Raw genomic sequence first — 27,672 nt, 5'->3', positions numbered from 1 at the left:
TGTGTAAAAAAAAAAGTCTTTGTCCACTTCTAAGAAAAAAGTTATTTTGTCTTTTTTTTTTTTTTCTGTTTCTGCCTGCATGAATATTAAATCCAGGTGAGATAATTTTGTTTCACTTATTGTTGTTTGCATGGATGTTTTTCAATCCTTGTCAAAAGAACATGAGAACAAAAGTTACATACGTTTGTTCCATATTTATACAAATATATCCAGCCTACCTGAAAGTCATTCTCCACAGTCATTAAATACAACTTTGATATCCTTTTGGTATCTCATAATCCCCAGGTCCTGAAGCATATGGTAATTCATAAATTGAGGTAGCTGGGTTCTTTTGTCCTGGAAAGAACTGTCAGGCTCTGCAGGGTTGATTCAGTTTTTGGTTCTTATCCATCCTTATGTACATTCACTTTGTCGGTATACCTAATCGGAAGCCTCAAAGATGGATAAAGTTTAACCCCTGTGGTATCTGTAAAAGATGGACTTTTGCCCTGCTTTTCCTCCTGCCTGGTTCATCAGTAAGGATACACTTTAGTTCTTCTCACCTGACCGTTGGAGGCTGGCCACTTTATTGCTAGGGATATTTCTGCAGCATAGACTTTGCTCATATTTTATCTTCAGTGTTCATCATTATTAGATGTTCTAGCATACGTCCCTATTCATTCTTCATCTCAGGTCATAGAAACTGTTCTCTCCGGTAGGCTTCCTGAGGCTAACTGTGCTATCTGTAATGGTTAAATACCTTTTAGCTAGTCCATATATCTGCTGCTTGTACTTCTTGGACAGGTTCTCTGTCTGTCTCTCCTTCAAAAACTGTGCTCCCACAGAAGCAGAGCTGAAATTTGAGGAATTTTCTTTTGAAGCAAGCAGTGACGCTCATTTTGAGCCCTGGTTATTGGAGGCATCAAAAACTGATCCCTTTCCACCTACACCATGACACTGCATCTTCAGCATCACAGAAGACCCCCACTCCTGCATGTCATATTGGCTCCAAATGTTCTTATCTTGTTCGCCAGCTCATCTATGATCCAGTTGCACTGGGTTCTGCAGATTTTGGTGAAAATGTTCTCTCTTTCACTTGTGCCTTTTGTAAGAACAGCCTCCAGCATGACCTGTGCCTGTCTCTGATTCTGGATATTATAGCCATTCTCTCTGCAGCAGAGTTCAGTAGCATTCCTGACTAGAGCCAGGATCAGAGAGGTTTTTGGCTAGAAGCTCATTACAGCTCACAGCTCCTCTCTTTCCTCAAATAATGCTTCCTATATCAGAGTAAAGAGCAATGATTGAATGATCTGGCTTTTTAGCCTCCTGAGGTCTGTGGTTCTAGAGCTGCTGCCATTTCCACCCCTGTCTGTACAGTAGTCACTTTCTCCTATTCAAGCTGTGCTGGCTGCTGGAAAATGCTTAGTGATAGATTCCTCAGGAGAGAGAGGATCCTCACATTGCTTCCTTCTTCACTGCTGTATTTCTTCTGACTGTGCTCCGATTAGACAGGTGGAAGCTGAGGATTCTCATTCATTTTTTAGATTGTCTTGGGACCATTCTGTTCCTGACGTGCTGTCATCAATATTTTCTAGGGAAGACAATGCCCATCATGCTTTATTGACAACCAGAGAGCTTTTCAAGATTTCTTAAAATGTGTTGTTAGATTCCTTCAATTCCCTTAAAAAGAAGTTGACACTGATGACAACATTCAGGACATTCTCTGTCCTAAAGGTACATTCTCAATGACTGTGATGATTTCTGTGAATGAAGCAATTCTGAATGTGATCCAAATTTGGTGAATCTCCCTAGAGATTCAACTAGAGGAATGAAGTTACCTTTGAAGACACTATTTTTGTGATTGCCGCTTCTTTTCCTCCTCATTTGTGATGACAACTGTGGAAGGAAAAAAAACAAAACAGTCTCATCTTTGAGATGATGATTTTTTGGAAAATGAGCTGCCTACTCAGAGTCACTGAGCTGTGCCTGGGTATCCGCGAAGCTTTGTTAGCTCTCTAAGAGCATGAATTCACTGGATGATGATACACCTTCATTAATGTTCTGCACATGTACTCATGGGAGGGCTTATTTCCTTCTCTAATAGAGATTTGTTTGACAGCCAGAATCTCTTTGAAGGCATTCTTGGACCCTATGGATGAGCCCTAATAACCTTTCTTACTTTGTGTAGCTTCTAGTGGTTTGAATGCTGGATTGCAAAAGGGCATGCAGCCTTTGACTGAAGACCAGTTACTGTTTTCTAGATCTCTTGGTATCTTCTGGTTGACTACCAAGAGCAAGTCAAACTAATTTTTTGCTGCAGAGCCTGCAGCCTCCTTCTCTGTTTCTGTCCCAGAGCCCTGTCACTCATGGCTTTGTTACCATTGCACAGGCCTTCTACAAATACCAGTACTTCATCTGAACTCTTCTCTGCCCATCAACGTTCTTGGAAATAAAACTTGGAATCAAACCCTTCATCTGTCAAGCACTTCATTTCAGAGTAGGGGAGATCCAAATCCTCTGGTTGATCGTCTGTACAGTGTTCCTTCCAGAGTGGGTGTTTTTGTGAGCTCATTCTAACTTCTATCCCAAAGTAGTGTCTGCCAGAGAATTAACTGATTTCATCGCCAAAATGAATACTGGAGGCTGAGATTGTTATTTTATCCTCAGTAACATTCAGGACTTTTCTTTTTACACTGGTAGGAAAACTCCTTTCAGAGGTTGCTTATGTTGGTGCTAAAAGACTCAAGGTCTTACCCATTTCTATGTAGATGGACAAGCTGTTTACAGGTGTATCAAGTCTGGTATGAAGATCACAAAACTGACATTTCTGTTTGCCACCAGATTACAATCCATCAGACCTCAAGTTGTATCAGTTGTTGGGGATGCCTAATATCTGCCAAGCAGCTATCTGGAGGCTCTCCGTACTTTCTCCATAGCAAAAAACATGCAGTCATAGAAGCATCACCAGTCATGTAGCATTTGGCAGAGTGAATAGGGAGTTGCTGGGTGAAGGAGTCCCATCTCCAAGCAGGTATAAAGCTATGGAAGTTATTGGTTAGTCATGCATGGTGTGACCACGTGTGAACAGTCTTTTGAAACAAAAAAAATGGAGGTTACTTAACCATGATGAGTATTCTTTGAGATATGTAGTCCAAATGTGCATTTTACCTACACCCAGTCCTTCCAGGTATTCACTTTTGTTGGGATCTTGCAAGAGAATGAACAAAAATAACCTCATGGCTTGCCACCTTATTTGTCCATCAGGTATGGTGAAAGAAGCATAGGACTGATTAAGAGAAAAACGTGTTATCCAGCTTTGAATGGTAATATATTGTGAACGTACACCTTGGCTACACTTCTGAACAGCTTTGGTTGCTCATAAAATAACCTTTCCACTACCCTAAGGGACTGAAAGAAATGGGATCTAAATATCAGTGTTGTCTGGCATGCTTCTTCGGAGCTTATTTGAAATATATGGGCATCCCACTGTATTTTTTCTTTTAGTGATTAATTCCTGCATTTTTTTTTCTCAATTACTCTTTCAATTGTTGCTGCTCCATTTATCAGTTCTTTGGATAGCTAGGGAGTCTTTATATGTGGAAAACACACCAGCAAAGCAATTGTTCTTCCTCTTTTTGGTATGAGTTTTAAATGCTGCTTTATCTGAATCTCTGCTTTTCATTATAAGGATCTGAATATTTCTCTTTTCTCTCCTACTCTGCTCATTTTTGCAGTGCACGCTGTTGAGAGTAAGTGTTGCTATATCCTTTCTTTTTCAAAACTGTTTACTACAGAACTAATCTAATTTCTAATATTTGCTGTGCCCATAAATCTCCTTTGGGAGGAGCTGTTGATCTAGGCTGGGATTTGAGAAGATTTCCTGAAAGCTAAAAGGAGAACCATCCCAGGTCATTCTTATGTGGTAAATGAGATCACCATTTGGAAAAGGTTGAGAATCTTTGACTTAAATGATTTTAATATGTCAGTGTCGGAGATAATGTGTTGGTGGATTATTAGTTGTTCTGTGCAGATAACATAATTGAGGGGGACACGGTAACAAGTTGGAGAGACTTCTGTCTTTTGAAGTCTGATGGGATAATTATCTTGTTTAATCTCATTTGTACAACAGGCTAGAGAATTTCTGCTGAGAATTCATGCACCAAACCTGCTAGTTTCAGAATACTCAAAAGAAGGTTTTCTGGGGGGTTGTAAATCATTTTTTTAAGGGTGAGAGAATCACAGTGTTTACAGGTTAGATGTGATGTTTCAGCTCAGTAACGTCTGGTAGAGGGCTCAGTCTCTCTGTTCTGCTCATTCCCTCCCCCAAGTTGCAATGCTTTTGGTGTTGCTGCCTGCCTCAGTCCTCTCTTCACAACGCATTCTTATCCCACTCTCACCATCTTCCCACCGCTGTGCTCCTATAAGATATTTTCCTCGAGAAAATTCATCCCCAGTTTAAAACTTGGTGTCCTAGCACACTTTGGAGCAACATGTTTAAGTAGCTGTGTCTTGAGTTTCTTGCAATCTTAGTGTATTTATTTTCAGAATCCTCAGTGGCAGGAAGTGCTGTTAGCCCTGTTTTACAGATAAAGGACTGAGGCACAGATTTTAAGGTCACCCAGGAAGCTTTGAGGTTGTTCAGGTCAGAAAAACAAGATGGGGAGAATTCTTCAGACAGAGCAGCTCTTAAAATTATGTTACTAAAACACTGAAGAAGACTAGATTATATAAAAATGGATAGACTCCTTGACAAACCTAAGATGTTTCTGTATTTTACCTAGCTAAGCACTTAGGTGCAGTTACAGAAAGAAAAGAATGTGTTTATGTTTCCTTAGAAATAACAGTCTCTGGTCCTAGCTGATAGTTTCTTAAGATCTTCTGTTTCCTTGCTGTTTTTCTTCCCTAAGTAGGCTAAATAGCCTGTTGTTTTATGTTAAGAAAACTACGGTTAGCTAAACGTTTATCTCCAACCCAGAGTGTCTATACATGTCCTTAGCATAAGCCTCAGTGATCAAAGATAAATAAATCTTTAGTCTGGTGGAAAACTGTTTTAGAAACTGAATGTATAGATCATGCTTTTTCACAGAGTTGTAAATCATTTAGTAGAGAAATATTTTATAAAAATATTAATCAACATTTTACATATAGAGAATTATAGCAGAGCAATATGAGGAAATCGTATTTTAAATAGCTACAACTGTTAAAATGGGTCATACACAAGGTAAATCTAGTTTAACATGGTAGTTAATGACTGGTCTTTCTTAGGTGCTTCTCTTGAATTTCTCTCATACTCTGCTACTACTGTAAGATTTCTCAACCTCGCTAGCCCTCAGCTCCCACTTCCCATGCTAACGAATGTGACTGCTCAAGCACTAAAACTGAAAAACACCATAACCTTGTGTAGTCTCCTACCAGCACAGTCACCGAGAAGCATTCCTGCCCCCCTCTGTGCCAGTTGCTTGTATCCATCACTGCAGTGTGCTAGCACAAGCGTTTGTGCAATTGTGTCATTAACCTTATTTAGCAGCTGATCTGGCTGCAAAAATTGCCTCGAATAAAGCAATACTTACATTTCAGTCTGTTACATTCTCAGATGTGGTTCAGCACAGAGAAGGTGGTGGGATGGCCACGAGCCATCAACAGAATGAACAGGGGGACAAAGACTGTTTCATTAGTAGTCCAGTTTAAATGCAGATCGGCTGTGGCTAGAATCTCTGTAGGATTTCGTTGTTAGCTCAAAATTATCTCACTGGTGTCTGTACAAAAGGCAGTGAGTCTTAACACTTCACTGACAGCTAACCCACTTATCTCTTGACTTAAGTGCATAATACTTTATTGACTGCAACATTAAACAGGGTGTTTCTAGTAACCAGTAACAAAAACAGTGTAGTATAATCCCATTGCCACTTCTCCTTTCCTTCCTTTCCCTCCCACTATTGCTGATTTCACATGTATTTCCAAATTTTTGTTAGTTTGGGTTTTTTTGTTTTTTGGGTTTTTTTAAGACAAATGGATTCTGTGATCCAACTGCTAGCACAGCCACGCAAACAGCTGTGCTCGTGGTGGTGATGTGTCTGCACGCTTCCTTCAGAGAGAGGAACAGGGAGAAAAAGAATCAGAAACATCTGAAGCCAGTGCAGCTCTGAGCTTTTAACATAATGCTGTGTCTGTAATGCAAAACCACTGCCTTAATTCCGCTGACTGCAGCCTTAGTTTCTGAGTGTTGAATATTTTAGTTGTGAAATGCAGTGTGGCTTTCCTAGATCAAAGCCTTAGGAGAAAGAAGAGTATATATAGTTCAGGCTTAGCATTTCCTGTTCTAACAGTATGGCCTGTGTTTTGCATGCAGGTATCTTTATTTTTAGTGAGTTTTATGTAAACACAGATAAACCTTCTGTTATTTTATAGAAAGATGTTAGTAGAAAATGTATGGTATACTCATGTTAAAGAAATATTTGTTTTAAAGGAGAGGTTAGTTTCCATCAATTCTTTAGTTTTGCAGCCTTTCTTGTGCTAGATTGTATATCAAAAACCTTTTAAGAGAGCAGCATTCTTAATCTTTATTAATAATACAGCAGTGCTTGGTGACCTGACTCCATCAGCTTGTAAACTAATAGCCCACAGTTCCTGAACTGTGGTTTTCTTTGCTAAAATGAAAGGTGAAGTCTGGCTTCCTGAGCACATGAATCTACCTGTTAAAATGTGCCACAGCCTGTTAAAAGACTGGCTGCTTTAGGTTGGTTATATAACTTTGGATACACCTGTAGGAGTGATACAGCAATTTAGATGTAAGTTATACTTCCATCCTCAGACTGATGCTTCTGGCCTTAAATAAAATCACTTAAGTAGCCAACAAGAAGATACTAGTTCCATTAAAAATTTGCCTCCTGTTATCCGTATCTTTGCCATGTCTCTTCTGGGTGCACAGCGCTGCCAACACCAAGAGACTGATGAATGCAGGAAATGCAGAGAGAGAGCAGGCCGATACCCCCCAGGGGTAGCACTCAGCCCCTCTCTGTGACTTGCAAAACCCTGCTCGGGCTGTCCCTGCAAAGACTTTTCTTTTCCCTATGTGTTCCTTGGGTGGCAATAACAAGGCTTGTAGGAGTGCTCTGTTGCTAAGATGCTGATGATTTCTTCTGGATGCTTTCATGTGATACTGTTTAAGGCAGAAGCTCTGCTCAGTTGTTAGTCTAGATCTGTTGTACTAGTGTTCTACAGTAGTTAAAGGAGCTAAGCAAAAACTAAAATGGGTATCAGCTAGCAACTGAGATACTAGTGAAATTATCCTTGCTCACCCCAGGAGCTTGCTCTTTCCCCTGCCTTAAGAATATATTCCAGTGAGGACTGAAATGTCTAATCTGAATTAACTCTAAATTAAAAGTACTTTCCTTTGCTCTGTCAGTGGCTAATCTTTGTGAGAAGGGGAATTACAACGGTTTTATCTATCATGTGCCCTACTGCAAATAAGAGAGAAATCCAAGTTTCTTGCAATTTTAGCAATGGAAGTAAAAGGAGCTCCCTCATAAGCTTAAATAAGGTAAACAGATATGCTTGATATCATTGTCTGAACTACATTATTAAACTATTTTTCTGTTACAGTTCACGATCTCCAGAGCTTCGGACTTGATAATGTAAGTGTTTCCAAGACACAGTGTCCCAATTCTTTCAGTTTATTTTCCTTCTGGATTTTCTTCATGTTGCCATGTTGAGATCCTGGCATATTGAACCCAGCTGGCTTTAAGCTTTATGAATCTGAGCAGAATCTGGGACCTGTTTTCGCACAGAAATCCAAAGTATGTTCCAGGACATCATGTTGCCTGGCCAGCCTCTTTCCCTCTTCCTGAGACCCCGCAGTGCCACCACCTTGGTTCTGAACCTGTGCTTCCCAGTCTCCGAGGGATGCCATTTGCACAACTGCTTCTGGATCTATCTGAGTTTACCTTGCCCTGGGAGCAAGGCAGGTGTTACCTATACCTGTACCACCAAGGCACTTGACAGAATGGTGCTCCTGTGGCAGAGGGAGGAGCGGGTGGAGGAGCCTACTCTGTGGATGGGAGGGGAGAGCACCAGGACTTGGGGATTTCCAACAGGAAAGGGAGAAATTCCATGTTTTGGAATCTCCTGTGAATAACAAGAAGAGCAGATGCTTTTCAGTTTACTGTTAGGAAATGCAGAGTTAAAGAAGAACCTGGCTCTATTCCAGAGCTACTCTCAGAAAAAGATATAAATAATTAACTTCAGGCTCTTTACCTCCCCCGGGCTGCTATGCAGTTTGAGTTATTAGTATTTCTGTTTCAGATCAATATGACGCACTATATCAAACATCTCTCATTTGGAAGAGATTATCCAGGCATTGTGAACCCTTTGGATGGGACAGATGTCACTGCACAGCAAGGTAAAAGCCAGCTGAGAGATATCTCTTCTTAAGTATTTGTAATTAATAAGTGTTATAAGAGAACAGGAGCAAAGTTCCCAGGCTGTAGCAAGAACCCTGGCAGCACTGCATAAAACTTGGACTCCTCCACAATGTGCTCTTTCGGAAACAGGTCCCTTCATTCATCTGGGACAAGTCTGCCTGTGTTTTTTGTTTTGATTCTGTGACCTTTCTGAAAAATTTCTCTTTTCTGTTTTAGTGGAGATACAACAGAAGGCACAGCACATCATTACTGAACATCTACATCATGTTTAGTTCAGGGAGAGCCCTACCTAGCTGCTGTGTGTAGTAAGAAATAACCAAAAGATGCAGAATAGAGAAGAAGGGCCTAACTGATACTTGCTGTAGAGCCATGGTGTCTGTCTGGCATTGCTCTACCCATCAATAACAGCTGCAGTTAAGTTGAAATATTATGGATCTTTTGTAGATAGCTCTGATCTGCCTGCTTGAGAAGGAAAGACATCTCTCTCCGCATGCTACTGCTGCTCAAACTTTAATCTTGGTTTATTCATACAAGCCTGCTTGTGTGCATTTTTCATAAAAGATACTGACCATGGTACTTTATATGCCACTGCAGAGATCAGTTATTTTTTTAGATGCACTAAAGTCTGCAAAGTTTGTCTTTGCAGACATTTGTGTTATTGTTATATAATAAAGCTTGGAGAAAGAAGTCATTTGCTTTGAGATGGTGGTAGGACTGTTATCCTACCTGAATGTGGAAGGGGCAGGGTATATAATGTTCTTCTAAATTTTTTCAATGTCTCTTTTAATTGTTACACCCAAACTCAAAGATGGTGCTTAAAATAAAATACAGAGAAATGAAGAGGTGTCAAGATGCTGTTGGCTTTTTGTGGAGTAACAAACTCTCTGAGAGGGAGCCCACAGCTGTCTGATAAAATTCTCTTTGTAGGCTAAAGCTTTCCATATTGGGCCACAGAGAACTGGTTGGCAAATTCTTGAGGAATTATTAGGACTGAAGACATAGTCTGAAAAAAGAGTAAAAGTAAAAGATTGTAGGGCAAATTTATGTTTATTGCACACTAGCTACATTTGAGGATTCCTCCTTCAGTAGAAATTGATGAATAATATTCTCCTATGGGAATTTCATCGAAACAGTTTTTCAAAGTGACTGCTACCTTCCATTATTATTAAGAGAACTGAAGGAACAGACTGTTCGCAGATAGCAGAAAGAGTTCACCTATTTTTTCTGCATTGGTCCAAGCCTTCTCTTCATCTCCTCATGTGATAAACACCATGTTTCTACGCAAATAAGTATAGTGTTAATTAAGTTGATGTAGGATACTTATTTAGAGTTGAGAATCTTTTCTTACAGTTATGCTATTAAATAGAAAAGTTTTCCTGTGTTAGAATAAGAATTTTCTGGAGAGAAGATGAACGGGTAAAAGTATAGTAAGGTAACTGGTTTAAAAAAATTCTTTCATTTAGTCAAGGCCAAAGAGCTGCTCATTTCGTTTCTGGTTGGATAAGGAACCAGGTCCACTTTGGAAAAAGGAAAACTAATGTCAGACATTAACTTCATTCTCATTGAACATGTCTAGTAGCTATGGTGCAAAAAGATATTTCTTGAGAAATTTCTCTGAAGAAAACAGAATCCGTGCCCACCTGTCCTGTCAATTAAACTTTTACAGCTCTACCATTTAATACAGTTGTTTATTCATTGTGTCTCTCTGTCTTTGCTTGTAGCTTCCATGATGTTTCAGTATTTTGTCAAAGTGGTCCCCACAGTGTATATGAAAGTAGATGGTGAAGTAAGTACTTTTTTTTTTCCTATTGATTTGGGTTTTTATAAAAATCCAAAATCTACATGATATTCTTTTATCTTCTCTTGGTGCACATGCATTGACTTACACATGAGATCAGGTTATGCCTTAATATAATAGTATCTACTGTGGTCGTACCTGTGTCGCTCGCTGCTGGTGCCATAGCTGTAAGAGGTGAAGTGGCCTCAACTGTTACTTGGTTCTTTTTTATAGCACAAGATGGGATCCCAGCGAGATTCTGTGCAAAAAAGTACTTCTTTCTTGTTTTCAGTTTTGTATATTTTAAAATCTGTTTATTCTAAACAAATGTCTTTATTAGATGGCTTCAACTCTCTCATCTCCAATTCTTAGGTGTAACTAGTAATTCAGTAGGAATAATCAACATTTCACAGTTCTGAATAATGTTCTTTAGGTTTTATTTTTATTTTGACATAGCAGTTAATCCACTTCCTCACTCTCTAGAACAAATGCAAAATCTTCAAAGACTTTCTCCTCATATTCTGACTCTGATCATATTCTTTATCTGACTTGGTGGAAGCAATGCAAACTGTTCAACCTTTTTCATGTAAACAACCCTAGCAAGAATAACAATTTCTATGGAGTAACATCATCCGGAGTGTGTTACAGTGATAAGCATATTTCAGCCTCCATCCTACCTAGTTCAAAGTTACTGTGCCATTTTCCTCATGTTCAGGTTTGCATCCCTCATAATCCATGCTCAGGGGAAGTCAAAGCAGCAAGGATATCCTAAAAGTGTTCTTTGAAGAATGACCCAAGATCAGCATGTCTCCAATTTAAGAACTTCTTCATTAGCCTCCGAAAGAGTCTAGCTAGATTTCAGGCCTCCTCTCAGAATATGTCCTTCTTTCTGGACAGATATGATAAACAAATTACCCAGAAAATACCAGGGTGAGAGGAAGATCCTGAGAACAGAGACAAACTTATGCTCTGTTCTTAAGACCTCTTGAGAGAGCAGGAAGAACTGTTGCTTCTTTCATCCATCATGAAGCTTCCTTTTTGGTTGTTAGTATTCTGCAGGGGCTCTCAGGAGCTATGGGGGACTTCTCCATTTTTCCCTCTCCATTTCTCCCTCTCCTTTCACAAAACCATCAAGTGTGATTGTCTGGGGCAGCAGAATGATGGAAATCATTTGTTTCTATTGTAAACACCAGTAGAGGCAGCAGCTCTACTGCTGTGCTGACTTCAACACCAGTAGCACCCCAGATGTGCTTATCTAACCCTGGCAGGGAGAGACAGAGGTTCCACATGCACCAATACCACTGAGTACATTCACATACAAGATGGCTTAGCTCGGTAGCTGGCTCCCAGATTTTGGTTACATATCACCTGCACTGCATGGATAGTTCATGCCCAGGTTCTCTTGTTGAACAAACCAGTTTCCTCTAAGATGAAACCCAAGTGTGATTCTGGGGCTTATTCAGTGCAGGGACTGATTTATACATGGATGTATCTATGGCAGAATTTAATTCCCATGTCCTACAGAGTCTTACAACCCTGTACAAACTCCACAATACTGGGAACCCATAGACTGACTCTTCACCCAGACTCATGCCATACTCAGGCATACAACACATACCTTTGCAATCAGAGCAACATACTACTGCATGTCAACACAACCTTCATGTTGCTTTTAGGCACATTGAAATTAAAATCACCAGCAAATTATTAATTATCTCAGAGGCTGTATAGGAACCACAAGTCTGAGGAACCACATGGCCACAGTGGATATAATATAGATGCTCAAGTAAAGCTATTCTAGAGCAACGTGAGCAGAGCAATTCATAACTCTTGGCATGAAAGCCAAGAATGGCTTGCTGGAACAGTGTCCTTTTGCAAGGTAGATGTAATTTTTATTTCTTCATTCAAAGACTGAAACAGTTTTCAAGAATCAGTTTTCATGTGATAAATTCTTATGTGGACCACTTTTCCTCAAATCCTCTGTCTTTCTTGGACCTACCCTTTTTTCCTGGAAGTTGAATGGAAGTTGCTTGCTGTGAGGTGGTATTGGTAGAACCTTCCAGGCCATATCAGAGCACATTCTACTTGGATTCAGGATCCCTCTGCAGTTTCTGTGGATGGTTGAAATTCCTGAAGTATAAAGGATAATTAATGGGAGCCCTGTTCTTATAGCCACCTCCCAGTATACGATGGCTTACATTTCTCTAGATGAAATCTCTAATTCTATTGTAGAGCTGCTTCACTTTTCATTCACTTTTCAAAGGTCTTCTCCTGTCAAAAGAATTGCTTTTCAGTCAGTGGGAGAGGAATCCTTGCAGACCATTACTCAAAATAGGCATGATCATTTATACTTATGGTAACTATGGTAACTGTGGATCACACTGTGCTGCCAAACTTATTCCATGGCCTGTCTTACATATTCAGTACTTGGAACCCCAAAGCCTGGAATTTTTTAAAGAAACTGAATAGTATATTTTCAGCTTGAATCATGATTTTTGACAGATAAGTTACTAGGGATGATAGAATATAATTTCATTTTATATAAACCCAATTTATTTGCTCTAAGAATAGGACTGGTATGAACAACATGTAGAAGAATCACAAGGCACGGAATACTACTGCAGGGTGATCAGTTATCTTTGATTTGCACAAAGATGGGAGTCCTGAAGCTTCTGCAGTCCTGAAATTCTCCTGTCTTTGCCTGTTATTTCCTTTTTTCACACTCTTGGATGTGTGTAGCCTTCTCAAACTGCAGCTATCAGAGGGTTGTATGATACCCTTTCTTCCAGATTCCATTTATTCTACACAAAGTGGTATCTGAGCATTGGCTCCTGATGCTTCATGTGGGGAGATGATTTTTCATTTTATTGTGTGGAAGCTCAGTACTGCAAGCGTCAAGTGTCAAGTGTTAGAGGGTCTTAGGAAGTGATTGTGTTGCGGAGTTCATGGCTCTGACTCATGAGAGTGACAGTAGCAGGGTGAAGCTAAGCCAGGAGGCTTAGGAAGTCAAGTAGGTCTGTGCCTCTGGAATCTAAACCACTTGCAAACTGTACGTCTGTCCTGTCTCCTCAACCACTCTAGGTGGACCGCAGATTGGCAGAGAATGACATGGACTTGGTATACAAGGAAGAAAATATTTGAGACAATTAGTTTTAAATGGACAAAAATGGACAAAAGCTGATGGCTCAAAACAGAAGGACTTTGAAGTACTGAAGCAAAGATCTTGAGTTGGTGTCAAATATAACGACTCAGACCTCTACCAAGGACAAATGCAATAGTAGCCTAGGCATCAAAAATGCGAACGGCAGAAAGAACATAATGGGAATATTTTTACTGTGGGCAAAGCTGGTAAGCTGAGAGGAGAACCATGCAGGGTCAGCCCTGCAGAAAGGTGCACTGCAGGCCTCTGCCGTAGGGGAGCTGCAAGGAGGCCTCCAGACTGGTGCTCTACAGGTGTTGAGGGGGGTTGGGATTGAGATCAAGAAGAAAAGCTTGTGCTGGCCAGCAGACAACAAAATAGTCAAGCCTGGAGAGTGATCCAGAGTTCATTCGTTGGACTAGATGTGGCCCTGTAGTAAAAGTAGACCTCATATTGGTGGTGCTCCTTACAGTCCTTAAAACTGTGATTAAACTCAGGTCTCACACAAATGTTTGTACAGGGTTGGTCCACTGAGCTCATGTTTCAGTAGCCTTTTCTCTTCCTTGTTAACAAAGCTATGCTCGCCCTGTTTGTTTCCCACTAGGTGGTGAGGACAAACCAGTTTTCAGTTACACGGCATGAGAAAATAGCCAATGGGCTAATAGGAGACCAAGGTCTGCCTGGTGTATTTGTGCTCTATGAGCTTTCTCCCATGATGGTGAAGCTGACAGAGAAACACAGGTAAGAGACCTTTTGATTTTTTTCATTCACCCTATATTGATTTTGTCTTTTTGCATAGCTTAAAACACCAGCCTCACTTAGACACTACAGTACAGACACCTGAAAGTCATCCAAGCCCCCTTCACAGTCAGCAGAGATGAAGGGGCACTCCTAGATGCAATTCCTCTCAGTGTAAACACCTAAAGTGGATTTTGGGTTTTCTGTTATTACCTGAAGCATCTGAATTCAGTATCAAGACGAAGAAGTAAATTGGTTCAGTGAGCAGAAGTCTGATATACTGGTTCATAGTTCAGACTAATTTCCTCAAAGCCTTTTGCAAATCATAAGAACCATCTCTTTGTACTACTGTCCCACTACACCTTCTGGCAGGCTTCTCCTGTGGTAGCCTGAGGACTGGCTCTGATGGCGCAGTTCTCCTGAGAAACAAGTGTGGAAGCTCTCTCTTTTGATGAAGAGAAAAAGGTGTCCCAAGTCTTTTCTTTCCTTTTCCAAAAAGTCTTGCAAGCTTAAGACGCCAGTCTGAAATTCCACATTTTGGAGAAAGTTATGAAGGTATCTCTATATCCAGAGCTAAACAACTTGTGAATTCTCTTAATAGGAAGACTAGAATCTCCTGGTTTTATGTAGCATAATTAATATGACCAATTGATAAAACTGCAATTTCTTATATTTTTCACTGTCCAGAGAACATCTTACCAGCACCTACAGTGGCACTCACACCGACCCAATGTGTTTTTTTGCATTTCCTGTAACTTTTCTGTATGTTGTAGTCAGAGTGGAACCTGTTTCTTCTTTCAGAGTCCTTAGTTAATCACAGGCTTGTGATTACAGGGAAACAGAATGGGTTGTGGCTGTCAGATCTTTTAGGATCATAATGAGACAGGGCTAAATTCAACACCTTAAAATGTATTAGCATTAACAAATGCTTGGAGATTTTGTTTCTGCGTTATACCAGCCTGTTGTGAATTCTGTCTGAGCAGGAGTGGCTAAAATCTTAGGAATGAAAAGTCCATCCTTCAGCTCTGTAAATTCAGTCCTCCCAAGGTTGCAGTTTAGCTTATTATGCATACAGTGCTGTTGTTCAGTAAAAATATGGATGGGAAAAATATGGACTCCATCTCATTGCTGATAGGGGTTATTTGATTGTTAAATTTGTTAATTGTAAGTTATTAATATTTATATGGTGTATATATATGTAGTATAATTAATATTTTTGTATTTATGAATTAGTTTGTATTAGTCAATTCTTATTTATCTTTTTGATATTTGAAGTCATGCTGATTGTTCAAATTGTTTTCCTCATTCTAGGCCCTTTACACACTTTCTTACGGGAGTTTGCGCTATCGTTGGAGGCATATTTACAGGTATTGCACCTTTAAATCTTTTTTTCTCTCTAAAGTGCAAACATTTGCCATCTTACTGTTCCTTAAGTCTGCATGGTTGGTGATAAGCCCATGTTTTCTCAGGTAAGATGATTTCCACCTTCAGGAGGGGGTATGGCATGTTCTGCAGAGCTATGGGAGAGGCATCAAAATGCTATTAGCACTGCAGACTTCCAAGACACAACAAAAGTAGACCTATCATAGTATTTCTTTTTGCTCTACAAAACATTTTGTTTTCAAATAATGCAGTCTTTCATATCCATATGAATGCAGCTGTACTGTTTTCTTGGCCAGCCAGGGTCTACAAGCAGATAGTTGCTTTCATGTGGAACCTAAGCTGATAAAATCCATGAACCCAAGCTGCCATGGGCAGAGCCAGCTAGGAGGTCTCAAACTGTGTTCCTGGACACAGAAGCTCCATTGAGTGCTCTGCAGGGACTAAATGTAGCCTTCCCGATTAGCCTGAGTCCTGTAATGGGAGACTGGCTCCTGCAGAGCCATTTGAGTCTCTGGACTTGACTCCCAACACTGGTTTCTGCAATAGCTGATTAGCACACACTTAGCTCCATGCATGTGGCAGGGCCCAGCCTTAGTCCAGCCTTGCACTCCAGCTAGTAACCCAGGGTGCTCCGAAGTGTGGTCGGAGATGTTCAAGTGGTTGTGAATGGCCAGCCTTGAGATCTAGTTAGCAGACCTTGTTGGACCCAAGAAGCTCATAATTTCAAAAATTATTTTTATGACAAAGGCAAGTGTCCTCAAGCAGTGACATCCAGTTCATAGTGTTTGCTGCCGAATGTCATGTTTAGACTTTCTGTTTTCTAGGGGACAGATAAATCAGCTGTGTAACAGTTTTTGTGTTACAGCATCAAACTCATCCCACAAGTAGAAATATTTTCAAGGCAAAACAGCCACAAATGACAGTCATCTGGGGAGTTAACCGAAAGACCAGAAAGCAAGACCAAAAATTACATATTTTTCAGTAATAGAAAGAAGAATCAATTCTTAGCTGCTACTCTGTGAGTTTAAGCAGTATCACAATGTCTGTCTTTGTGTAGGGTCAAGAAACCACTTACTTGTTCCCTAGGTTAGAAGTGCTGAATGAAAGAAAAAAGAAACGGAAGCCTCAAAGGCATTAAAAATGTCTTCACTTTCTGGCACACTGTGTTCCCTCAGATAAAAATGAGGGAGCTAGGCAAGCAGGAGCTTGTCCTGTGAAAGCTGTCTTGATAGAAGCAGGGTTGTCTGGAGTAGCAGTTTTGTGGAACAGTAAACCCATTCTCAGATTTTTCTTGGTCCCAAGCAAGCAACGAATTAATAGACTCTTTCAGTGCCCTGGCTGGAGAGATTTTGGGGGAAAATACTGCATAAAGAACTAAAGGCATCACTTTATTTTATGTTTTGTGTCCTTGGTTGGTACACATTGCAGTCTCCCATAAAGGGCAGTATGCCCTTTATTGCATAGACTGGCTTACTTTTAAGGTAACCGAAATGAGCATGAAATGGGAAACATTGCCTTGGCCAGCTATGTCAGAGCAATGGAACAGCATAAACTTCCCAGATTGAACTTCCTCTCCAAATTCTTCTCACTCATCAGTAAGCCCATGCAGCTTGGCTTGTCTCATCTCTACTACTGTAAGAGAAATCTTTTTCTGGAGAAGCATGGCCATGTCTGCCCCTGGATCTGGATTTTGTTTCTCCTAATGCGATGGGGACCTTTATTCCTCTGAGCAGCCGCAGCTGTTTTCTCTTTTTTCCACTGACAGAAGGGTTTGTGTTTTCTTTCCTTGGAGCTGTGCTCTCTTTGGGAAATGTCTGGATTGATCGATCTGTTTTCTCCTTTTAGTTGCAGGATTCATTGACTCCTTGATTTATCACTCAGCACGTGCCATCCAGAAAAAAATTGAACTTGGGAAGACAACATAAATAAACAATGACCTCACTCCACAAAAAACTCTAAGCAGAGCTAAACAGATTTTTTCAAAATACATGTGATCTTGTGTGTGCACAAGAGAAGAGGCTTGGAATTACCAGATGGCCCCAACCGCTCTTACATTACTGTCTCATCATTCTTTGTTTGGCATTAATTTGTGGATGGAACTGCTTGAACCTTGCTGCTGTAAAGATTCATTAGCCATCTTGTCTGGCTGTGCAGACCCTACTGTATAAACCCTTTTGTGTCTGTCCATGTTCATCAAATTTGCTTCCCAAAAGAGCTGCTGGAGATACTGCATGGTGTTCATCTCCAGGAATAAGGTACTATATTGTCATGAAACCTGGAGCGGATTGAAGTTGCCATGAAATAAACTTTCTGGCAACACCACCTATCTTTTTTTCTTTTTGTTAAAAATGTTTCTGAATGTGCTCATGCTGTATGCCACATCTCTGTGAAAATGTGCTGGATCCCTCGTGCTTTCCTTTCAACTGGGCTGAGCAATGTGGCAAGAGCTGGCACACAAGATGTGCTTACAACACCATGGGGCATTGCAGTGTTCTCTGGCTGCTCCAAACTGCTGTTTTTATGGAAGATGCAAGTTGATGTTTCAGTAAAAAAAAAAAAACTGTTTACAGTTTTAATTAATTTTTAAATTGGATTGTGTTTTTCACTTCCCCTGTTTATCTTTTGTAATAAAGTTAAACCTCTGTGGGTTTTGGTAAAGCATTTAGAAGAACAATTAAATTAATTTATTTGAATCAGTCCTGGTACTAAATTGGTACTGAATCAGAGAATTCCTGTAATGTGGCAAAGTATGTAGATATCATGATGCTGAAGATTTTTTTTTTCTTTTTAATGGTCTATGCAAGCAAGTAAAATGCTTAGTGCTGAGGCTGGCAGAAGACATTAAATTGTGAGAATTTGGAAAATAATGAGGAAAAAGAAAAAATTGTGAATCCCTGCCTCATTCTGAGGCAAAACAGACTCATTGCTGTGAAAATTCAGCTCCGGTTTAGCTGAGATTCTTGTATTTACTCTAAACTTAGTCCAAGCAATTGAACCAATTTGGCCTTTACAGTGCAGAGACAGGCACAGGGTCAAATGATGCAGAGGGGAAGTTATTTTAAAACTTTGAGAATAAATATAATTAATTTGAAAGTAGTATTTGCTTAATTATTTGAATTTACCTTCAAAACAATGAATATAGAAGCTTTTCAAACAGAAGCTATTTGAGGTGTGGGTAAGGAGACTGACTTATCTCCATCCTAGAATACAGAAAAAAATGGGTTTGTAAAAGAATACATTTGAAACAAGAATTTAATAAATCCACCAGGTGATCCTGACTACTCTGGTTTGAGGAAAGAGAGCATATAGTACCTGTATTTATTATAAGGAGCAAAAAGTGGTCTGAACAGCTCTAGCCCCTTTGTCACTCAGCAGAGCATATGACTTTATAATTAAATTTTAAAGGATAAAAAAGAGTGTGAAGATAATGGAAATAATGTACTAAGGGTTTAACCCACAGTTAAGCAATTTCCAACTAATTGCTTGTCTTTAGTAAGAAAAGCCAGTTACTTGTCAGACCTCAGAAGAGCATTAGAGAGCATCACACTGAACTCTCCTCAGCACTGTGAGAAAAGAAAGGAGAGATGAAAGAGTAAGCACAAGAATTGCACGCTGTGGAGGGGAACCGAATAAAAAGGAAACCACGGCTGGCTGTTCAGAAAGGAAATTCTCAGAGCAGGGACAGGGCAGTTTAATCTTACTCAGTGTTTTCCAGATAAAGTGCTGACAGAGCCTTAAAGGGGAAACAGAAAACTCATACAGAAATGAAGATTCTACCTGGAGAGGTAGAAATTAGATGAAACTTAATAGTTCATACAGGGAGTAACACGGATTTTTATTACAGGATGGGAGCTTTTAAGTAAGAAAGAGATCTGGCAATTTTAACAGACTGCCTGAAAGACTAAGTTGCTAATGTGATGTAGCCACGAAAAGCTCAGTCTGGTTCAAGGGTGTTCACGTTTGCAATTTAAAGCAGGAAACTACAAGCCGCTGCCGTGGTAATTCCATCCCAAGGAGAGGACGGAACCACGGCAGCCTGGGTCGTTCCATGGTTGGCAGGTTTTTCAGAGCACGTCTGAAAAGCTGTTTCTTTTCTTTGCAGCTGTTCTGAAAGAATCCGGCTGCACTGCTTAAGCTCTTGGATTTTGCAGGCTATGGGCAAAAGGAAGCGGGCGCCATCTGACGTGTCAGCAAAGCACCTTTCACAAGCGCAGGTGTGGGGAGGTGCTCAGTGTCCTGAAAGTGACCTTGCCAGAGCAAGCTGCTACTTGCCTCTTTCTGTTCCCTGTAAGGATGGCAGAGCCATCAGGTAAACCTGCCTTGCTCTGGAGGAGAAAACCTCCTTTTGGGCTCCATGGTCTGGAATCTCTTTGTACAGGCCAGGGCTGAGATCAATTATACTGTATTTTCCAAGCAGTGAGAGTAAGAGCTCAAAAAATGAGTAAAACGAATGTTAACGAGTTAGATTCACACATAGTTTCCAAGTGTATTTAACGTAAGATCCTTTCAACAGTATTTAATTCTGCCATCGTCCGACTTTTGCACACTTGATTTTTCCTTTCTTACTGTTCTTTAAAATCATTTTTTAAATACTTCCCTAGTTATAAAAAAACAGGAACGGAAGATGCCCCTCCCTCCACCTGCCCGACGAGCCAATGTGAAACCTCCCCAAACATCACCAGTGGGTGGAAACTTTGGTTCCATCGCACAGACAGATCTGTGCAAATGCCGTGAAGGGAAGTAGTAGTAATATGTTGCCATGTAGATGGCTGGGGGCTAGTTTGCAGAGCTCGGGTTTGAACTTTGCCAGCGTGCCCTCTTCTCGCCTGATTCAGAGCAGTCATCTGCTGCGTGGGTCACAGAGGGCCACGTGCAGCAGCTCACAAGCTCTGTCCTGCCCCCACTGCCTCCCAGCAGGCAGAGGCAGAGCCCTGGGCTCTCCCTCTGGCCCAGCTGTGTCCCTGCCCGGCCATGCCCACCCTGTTTCCACCAAAAGGCAGTGTCCCCTGTGCCGCAGGAGGCCTGTCACCTCCCCCCATCCTTCCCACCCAGCCCAGGGCCTGAGCCCCTGAGGTTGTGCCCTTCTTTCTGTGCGCATTTCCCCCTGCAGCAACAACCAGCTCAGACCTAGCATAACTCTCCCATCTACTTGAATGTGTCCTAAGTTAAGCTCACAGCTGCCTGGGATGGAACTCACCAATTTGAGGACTCCAGAAGCTAGAGGTTAGCCTCAGCTCCTCACCCTTGGTGTCTTCTTTGGTGAAGAAGCAGGACCTACAGCAGACATCTCCTAGGCAAACTAAGCTGCTGCCGCAGCCCATGCTAATCCCTGTCTGCAGTACCGAGCTGGTGGGACCAGCTCAACCAACCCTGAAGCAGCAGGCTGGGAGGGTGGCAGGAACAATCAGGTGTAGGACCAAGGGCTACTGGCTTGCAGCAGCACTGGTGGGAGAAGCAAGCTAAAGAGCTGATGCAGGTGTCAGCAGGTGCAGGTGTCTGCCAGTTCCTGTGCTAACACCCTGGCTTCAGTTTCTTGGAAATCTGTCATTCGTAGAAAAAAATCCTGCCTTCAGCTGCCAGTCTCTTGATGATGCTGAATTCGACATCAGCATCGTGGACCTTTGTCCTGCGGAAGGCTCCAGAGTAGCGGTTTTCTTCCCAGTAGTGATGCCAGTTCCCTTTGGTGTCTGCTCCAAAGCCAAACACAGAGACCTGCACACACATCAGCAAGAATCATTGCTACATGGGCACTCCATCGGCCCAAGAGCATGCAGACCATGCCTGCCCTTTACCAAATCTTTGTGCAGCTTCTGGTCTACTGAGGCCAGAGTGGGAGAAGTCATCTCTTGGCATGAAGCACAAGAGCCTGGGACTGTGGCCACCAGTAACGGGGTTGCTCACGTCCCTAGCCGGTCATTAGGAAGCTGGGGGTTTGATGCAGATTTCAGGGGAAACAAGGTGAGTGAGGCAGGCAAGGGCAGCAGCTCCTCGGAGGAACATCCTAGCCCTCCTGCAGGATCACCCTGCTCATGGAAATGGGACAAAGCTCAACTCATAGCCTGTAGTGGTGGCCAGCTCCTGCCACAGCCTGAGACATGGGGTACAGAGCTCAGCACGTGGTGCCAGCAGGCTGCATGCTGCATGCAGGGAGTTTCTCTTTGCATGGTGTTGTTACTCCAAACAGCAACATTCAGCTGTGGGTAACGTAGGTACCAACAGGAGCAGGGCCATGGCCAGAGGGGCTTCTTGTAGCACAGCCGGCGTGAGGCACAGCCGCAGCCTTCTGCCTGCACGGCTGTTCTGCAGCTGGGCCAGAACAACCCTGGCACTGGGGCAGGCTGGAGGCTGACCACCAGGGAAGCACCACTACAGCAAAGGACTTGGGTGTGCCTTTGCAGCAAGGTTGACCACATCCCGGCCTACACTGGCAAAAGCATAGCCAGCAGGACGAGAGCCGTGACCTGCACATGACACTGGGAAGGCTGGGGCTGCATGTGGCATCCGGTTTGAGCACCCCAGTACCTGAGAGCTGTCAACAAACTACCAAAGCAGAAGCTACAGTGAAGCTGGAGCCAAGCCCTTCTGACAGCTGCAAAAGGATGACAGGCAGCAAAGGAAATGCTCTTTGGCCAAAAAGACAACCTCTTCCCCATGAGTGGTGCAGCCATCTTGGGTTGAGGGTCCAGAGAGGTGCAGGGTTCTCCATCCTGCAGGATTTTCAAAATTTGGCTGCACAAGACCTTGAGCAACCTGTCTTGAATTTAGCCCTGGTGTGAGTGGAGAGCTGGACTAGGGACACCCCAAGGTCCTTTCTGCGCTTTGTGCCCACAGAGAGCACGAGGCTGAGCCCATAGCACCTCACAGAGCCACAAGGCCACAGAGCCGCACGTGATGGTGACACAGCCAGGCGCTGGGGCTCAGCTGCCCTCACTGCATTTCAGGGCTGCACCTGGGCCCGCTGGCCACACTCACCTGCTGGCAGGCGTGCAAGGCGAAGAGCAGCGCGGTGAAGCCAGTGGAGGGGTACTTCCCGTGGTGCTGTGTCCAGTTGTCATGAATGTACTTGAGAAAAGCAGGGCTCAGGATCAGCACCTGAGCAGGGGAGCAGAGCACAGCCCCAGCAGTCAGTTTGCCACAGCGCTACAAGCAGGACAGCCAACCCCTGCCACCACCAGGGCGATGCTAGAGTGGACATCAGCCTTCCCAGCCCCTCTCTTCCACATCCCACTTGCTGCTGCCTGCCCGAGGGACCAGACCAGCCTTGGCTGAAGGAACCCTGCCTCCCCCTGCGCCAGCCAGGAAGGGAAGGCAGCAGGCTCCTGTGCTGCCTTGCAAACCCTTTTAGGTTGTGCCACATCTTATAGTCATGCAGGTTCACTGGTGACCACCAGCCCCTTCCTCCCTGTTGACTCGACAGCCCCAGCACATGGGGCAGCCAGGCGTCCACCCCCGCTGGCCCAGGCCCCCACCAGAGGCTGCAGGCAGGGGTGCTCCCTGGAAGCCCACCCAGCTCTTACCTTGTTTCGGTCAGCTTTGATGAACTGTTTGACTCTTGTGTACGTGCTGTAAAAGTGACAGGACACTGGTGAGCTGGAGGCCAACCTGCACCATCTCAGGAGGAAAGCAGCTTCCCCGGGGGCCTCTCCTTCAAAGGCACATGGTCTTTAGAGGACTGCTGTGATGACCAGCGCCAGGGCACATGGCAACCCTGCAGCCTTCCAGGCTTGCCCCACAGTGTGGCCATGACCTGGTCTGGCTCCCAAAAGGCTCCAGCACCATTTGAGGCAGGGCACAGCCCTGCATTGTGCTCCCTCCATGCCCCCTGCCAGAACATAGGGAGGCAGCCGCCCCGAGGAGCCAGCTAGGAAGGCTCACGTCAAATCCACAGCCACACAGCTGGGACAACCTCCATCCCAACCATGCTGCCACGGGACACCTGAGCCCTGCAGGGAAGGGTTGGCACCAGCTTCCCCAAAACACAGCACAGAGATGCCAGGCCTGTCCCCAGGGGGCTCTGAGCCCTTTCTTCAGCCAGAAGAGTGGAGCCTGTAGAGGGGCCAGGTTCCCCAAGGCAAATGGGCCACCTCGCTTCATGCCCCAGTGTTTCTGGCACAAGCAACATGCCCCCACCCGCCCCCCCTGAAGACCCAGGCCACACGCGACAGTGGGAGGCTACGCACTGTGTGAGTTCTCCTGTCGAAAAGGCGCTGGCCACCCACTTCAGGTCCAGTGGCTTAAAGGGGACAAGGACAAGGTGGACACCAGGCCAGAGGTTCACTGCACTTTCTGGGTACATGAAGTGATGGGTTGTTCTCATGCCAACATCCACCTCGAAGCCCGCTATCTTTGCTCTGTTCATCCTAGGGGAGGGGGCCAAAAGGAGTCCCAAAATGAAGCCACATGCCATGTGGGACCATTTGGGTCCTGAGGTGCTGGTCTTGCCAGGCAGGAACTCTGGTCTGCCCTGGCTAGAAAGCAAGGGAAGGAGAGCTTGGCCAACGTGGGGCTGGTGTGTGCTCTGGGCTGTGTGCAGGGAGCAGGCCCTGGCTTCGTCTTGGCCATCACAGGAGCAAGGAGCAGGGCAGGACCTGGGCATGGGCCCTCCTATTTACCCAGAGGGCTGCTATCCCCTGGGAAGTGACGTGCTGGGGCACTTCTCACCCTTGTGGTGCCAGCATGGGCTGGGGGGGCTCCAGACAGCAGGGGCAGCATCATTAATCACCCAGCCCAAGGGCCCTGTGCCTCTGCCTGGGGACACATGGGGTTTGTCTCTGTGCCTAGGCTTTTGTGGGGCTGCCCGTGGTCCGCCAGGCTCCTGGAGGGGACAGAGCAGGGCCCAGGGCTGGGCCAGCCCAAGCCCCCTTGGGTACACTCACCTCAGCACCCAGTCATGGGAGTCGATCTGTGGCCCGTGGCTGGATCCTTTTAGCCGCCCCGAATTTCCCACCACAGCGCAAGTCCTGCACTGGGCTGCAGCCCAGGTGCTGCTGGTTGGGGATGGGAGGATGGCGAAGAGGCTCTGGATTGTCGCCTGGAGCTGGGCTCCGCTCTGGGAGCCCTGTAGCTTCTAGCGGGGCAAGGGCAGAGACAGGTTGGCATCAGCCCCACAGGGCTCCTAGGGGAGAGCTCATGGAGCCCAACCCTTCCCAGAGGTGCCCAGCGAAAGCACAAGTCACACAGACAAAAAGCCCTCTTGGGTATTAGGAAAAGCGTTTCATGGTGAGGGTAGTACAGCCCAGGGGAGGGAGAGGGGCACAGGAATACTCAAAACTTGCCCAGAGGAGGCCTTGAGCAAGGCCTCTGATCTGATGTCAAAGCTGGCTTGGCTTTTAGAGGGGGGGGCAGATAGAGACGACACCGGGCTGGGAGGCTGCGCTCAGCATCCCTGGTACCTGCTCAACTCCCTGTGTCTCTGCACCCCGCTTCTTCGCCAGTGAGAGGCTGCCTTCCCCACCAGCCTGCCCCAGCAGCCAGAGCCAGCCAGGCTGGGGAAGCGCGTGGTGGCCAAGTGGGCGCATTTGGGGAGCAGGGACCTGCCTGCGCAGAGGGAGCACCGGGGGTCAAGGTTGCAACTGGCTGTGAATTGCTGCCCCCAGAGCACCCTGCGACGAGGCACAGGGACCCCCAGCCTCCCGGGGCTCTGCCTGGAGCTGAGTGGCCACAGGGGCTCCCGCAAGCTGGCGAGAGGAGCAGCAAGGCAGACAACCAACGGAGGGATGTCCCGGTGGCTGCCCTCCTCTGTCCCTGGCACTTGGGCCACAGCTCCTCTCCTGCCAGCGCTGGTTGCCGCTGCCCCTCACCCCGGAGAGACAGGCAGCCTCCGGACCCTGCCTGGGGTCTCTGCACCCCCTTCCCCTCCACACACGTGTGCTTCTGACTGCGCCTCGTCCTGGGCCTGCCCTGCTGCAAACAGGTTTCAGGTGCCAGGGAAGAGCCCCGAGCACTCGACAACGCTCCCACTCACCAGCCACCACCGAATAACATCAGGGGAGAGGTCCTGGGCTTGCACCGTCAGCAGGGGCCCCACGGCTGCATCGTAGCGGGCCTTAAACCAGGCTGAGCTGTTGACGCTGACGGTGCAGTGGGCAGTGACCAGGGGCTCGAGGCGGGCATTGAGGAGAGATGGAGACCAGAAGAAGCGGCCAATGCTGGCTGTGGGGGCTCGGAAATACTGCCATAGAAAGAGCACGAGGCACAAGGCCACGAGCACCTGAGCACGCTTCCGGCACATCATCCCTCATACCACCTGCAACAAGACATTTCAAGGCACCGTGGCAGTGGCACTGCAGGCAAGAGCAGGCCCCCTTCCTCCCTCCCTCCGTCCCTGCCCAGCCTCCGGGGACCCCGGATGTGGGTCTGTGACAGCCTCAAGCTCCTGTCCCCTCCTCCCACCCTCAATAAATACTAATAAAAATACAAAAAAAAAAAAAAAAAAAAAAAGGCAACTCCAGCCCCCACTGCTCCCCTGACTGGCAGGGAACTGAAATATCCCAGTAAGGTTTTCCTTTTAAAAACCATTCAATGGCGTTATTGTTCTGGTCATTAAAACACCAGGAAAACCAAAACAGATCCCTTGAGCCATTTTTGAGGCTGGCTTTTGCAGGGAGTCCCTGCAGCAGGATGTCAGCGCTGCCCACCCCAGACATGCTCTGCAGGTGGTGCAATATGGAAAAATGTGAGATAGCAAAGGCAGTCCCATTGGGCTCTTCAGGCCCTGTAGGCCCCCAGGAGACCCTGGTCTACTTCTGACACTGTCAAAGTTACTTGGGACAAGATATGGCCAGTTGGCAATATTTGCTGTACAAGGAGTTACTCTCTGACTGCAAAACTTTAAGATCTGCACATCGAAAACAAAAAAAAAGTTTGCAAACCAGTGGTTAAGCTTCTTTTTGCTTCAGCCTTGAGCCAAACTGCAGCTTCTCTCTGGAACAGCAGCCACAAAAAAGCAAATCAGCTTGATGTCCACCCTGCTTTCTCTGCTCGATGACACGCTAAGCTGCCACCTCTGCGCGCACGCAAGGGTTGCATAGCGCCATTGGAGTGCAGGAGCCAGGCCACCGCGCCTGGAGCGCCTCACAGCTCCGCAGCATCCGATGGCTTATGCATTACCCGCTACCCCTGAGGTTTTGCAGTTTAACAGACAATTAATCATTGCCATGGTGAAGAACCAAGAAGGAGCAATAGCTCTGTGTGTGTGTGTGTGTGTGTGTGTGTGTGTGTGTGTGTACATGTGCATCAACTTTTCTTAAATATGTGCATTTGAGAGTGAAATATTGCCCTTCCCTTCTTCTGTCTGGCCCCAAACACACACACATAAACCTAAAGTCAGAGGGAAAAGGGTTGTCTCGGCCTCACAGAGTTTATAAAGTGCTCAGCCTGCCTTTTGCAGGTGAGCCCTGGAACAGGACCTGGCTCCAGTGGGCCAAGGAGAGCCTGAAGGGCAGAACCATGCGGGACCCCCTCCGCCTTGGGTTCAGAAGCAGCTCACAGCTCACTGCCACAGCAGGCTTGGGCCTCAGCTCTGCATTTGAAAAGCTGAAGGACAGAAAATACATCCTGTCCTTCATAGGAACGCTTGGTCTTTCACACAGCCCCTGCATCTCCTCCTTTCCTCTCAGGACTCACCTGAACTGGGGACAAAGCTGAACCCACCTCAGACCATGAGGCCAAAGCAGACCAGATGCTGGACCCCACAGATAAGCACTAGGTTCATTTCTCTACCTTAAACATTTTCTGCACCTTCTACAGCGCTGACGTACCTGCTCGCTGTGGTATCCAACCAGCTGGCCTCAAAACTGGCCCGGAAGATGCATGCTCTAATGCCACAACTGCCACTCCTCGGGGTCCAAGCGGAGACAGTGCTGGAGCAAAGAGCAGAGTCAGCAAAAGGAGATGGGAGCAGATTGAACAGTCCCAGCTGGGGAGACCATTACACCATCCCTCTGCAAATCTGCCCTTTCAAAACTGACTATGTCACTTCTTGTTGAAGCGGGGGGGGAAAAAAGCCACCATCAGCACACCGGAAATGCAATCGCAGGCAGGTCTGTGCTCACACACAGGAAGAGCTTGGCTGGGAAGCCAGGAACAGGCCAGCTCCTAACCCCCAAGCACGGGCACAAAGGTGGAAAGCAGGACCCAGAAGCTCCCCGATGCTTTTCTTGCTCGTAGCCACAGATCTCTGATTTAATCTTTTATCCTCCACCGGCAACTACCAGCTTTTGCTGTAATGGAGGCAA

General features: G+C 45.0%; 2 protein-coding genes across 3 annotated transcripts in view; one reads left to right on the top strand and one right to left on the bottom strand.

Moving 5' to 3' along the window:
• Positions 1–17,999, top strand: part of ERGIC3 (ERGIC and golgi 3) — a 30,586-nt gene extending 12,587 nt beyond the window's left edge. The window contains exons 8-13 of one of the 2 annotated variants that reach the window (XM_067307494.1): positions 7,582–7,613; positions 8,281–8,377; positions 10,121–10,185; positions 13,920–14,056; positions 15,365–15,420; positions 17,282–17,999. In XM_067307494.1, coding sequence (XP_067163595.1) covers positions 7,582–7,613; positions 8,281–8,377; positions 10,121–10,185; positions 13,920–14,056; positions 15,365–15,420; positions 17,282–17,361 — 467 coding nt within the window. In that variant the 3' untranslated portion in view covers positions 17,362–17,999. Of the gene's footprint in view, positions 1–7,581; positions 7,614–8,280; positions 8,378–10,120; positions 10,186–13,257; positions 13,525–13,919; positions 14,057–15,364; positions 15,421–17,281 lie in introns of those variants that run through there. The other variant, XR_010885975.1, reaches the window with a different exon arrangement.
• A 2,678-nt stretch (positions 18,000–20,677) lies between these two features.
• Positions 20,678–25,670, bottom strand: LOC106499904 (CMP-N-acetylneuraminate-beta-galactosamide-alpha-2,3-sialyltransferase 2-like). The gene is made up of 6 exons (XM_013961533.2): positions 25,401–25,670; positions 24,313–24,503; positions 23,617–23,796; positions 22,954–22,999; positions 22,409–22,528; positions 20,678–21,148 (listed from the first exon to the last, which is right to left on the bottom strand). Exons 1-6 carry the CDS (start codon positions 25,668–25,670, stop codon positions 20,981–20,983), a joined length of 975 nt encoding a protein of 324 aa, XP_013816987.1. The 3' UTR covers positions 20,678–20,980.
• Positions 25,671–27,672: the final 2,002 nt, after the last annotated feature.

This window comes from Apteryx mantelli, chromosome 18 (assembly GCF_036417845.1).
Source record: "Apteryx mantelli isolate bAptMan1 chromosome 18, bAptMan1.hap1, whole genome shotgun sequence".
NCBI classification, from domain to species: domain Eukaryota; kingdom Metazoa; phylum Chordata; class Aves; order Apterygiformes; family Apterygidae; genus Apteryx; species Apteryx mantelli.
This window is presented reverse-complemented; position numbering and strand designations above follow the sequence as displayed.

Coding starts and splice junctions, on each gene's coding strand:
- LOC106499904 (XM_013961533.2), bottom strand. CDS start 25,670: ATGATGTGCCGGAAGCGTGCTCAGGTGCTCGTGGCCTTGTGCCTCGTG. Junction 23,797..24,312: donor TCCCATGACTGGGTGCTGAG/GTGAGTGTACCC, acceptor CCCCTCCCCTAG/GATGAACAGAGCAAAGATAG. Junction 22,529..22,953: donor TCAAAGCTGACCGAAACAAG/GTAAGAGCTGGG, acceptor TCCCCTGCTCAG/GTGCTGATCCTGAGCCCTGC.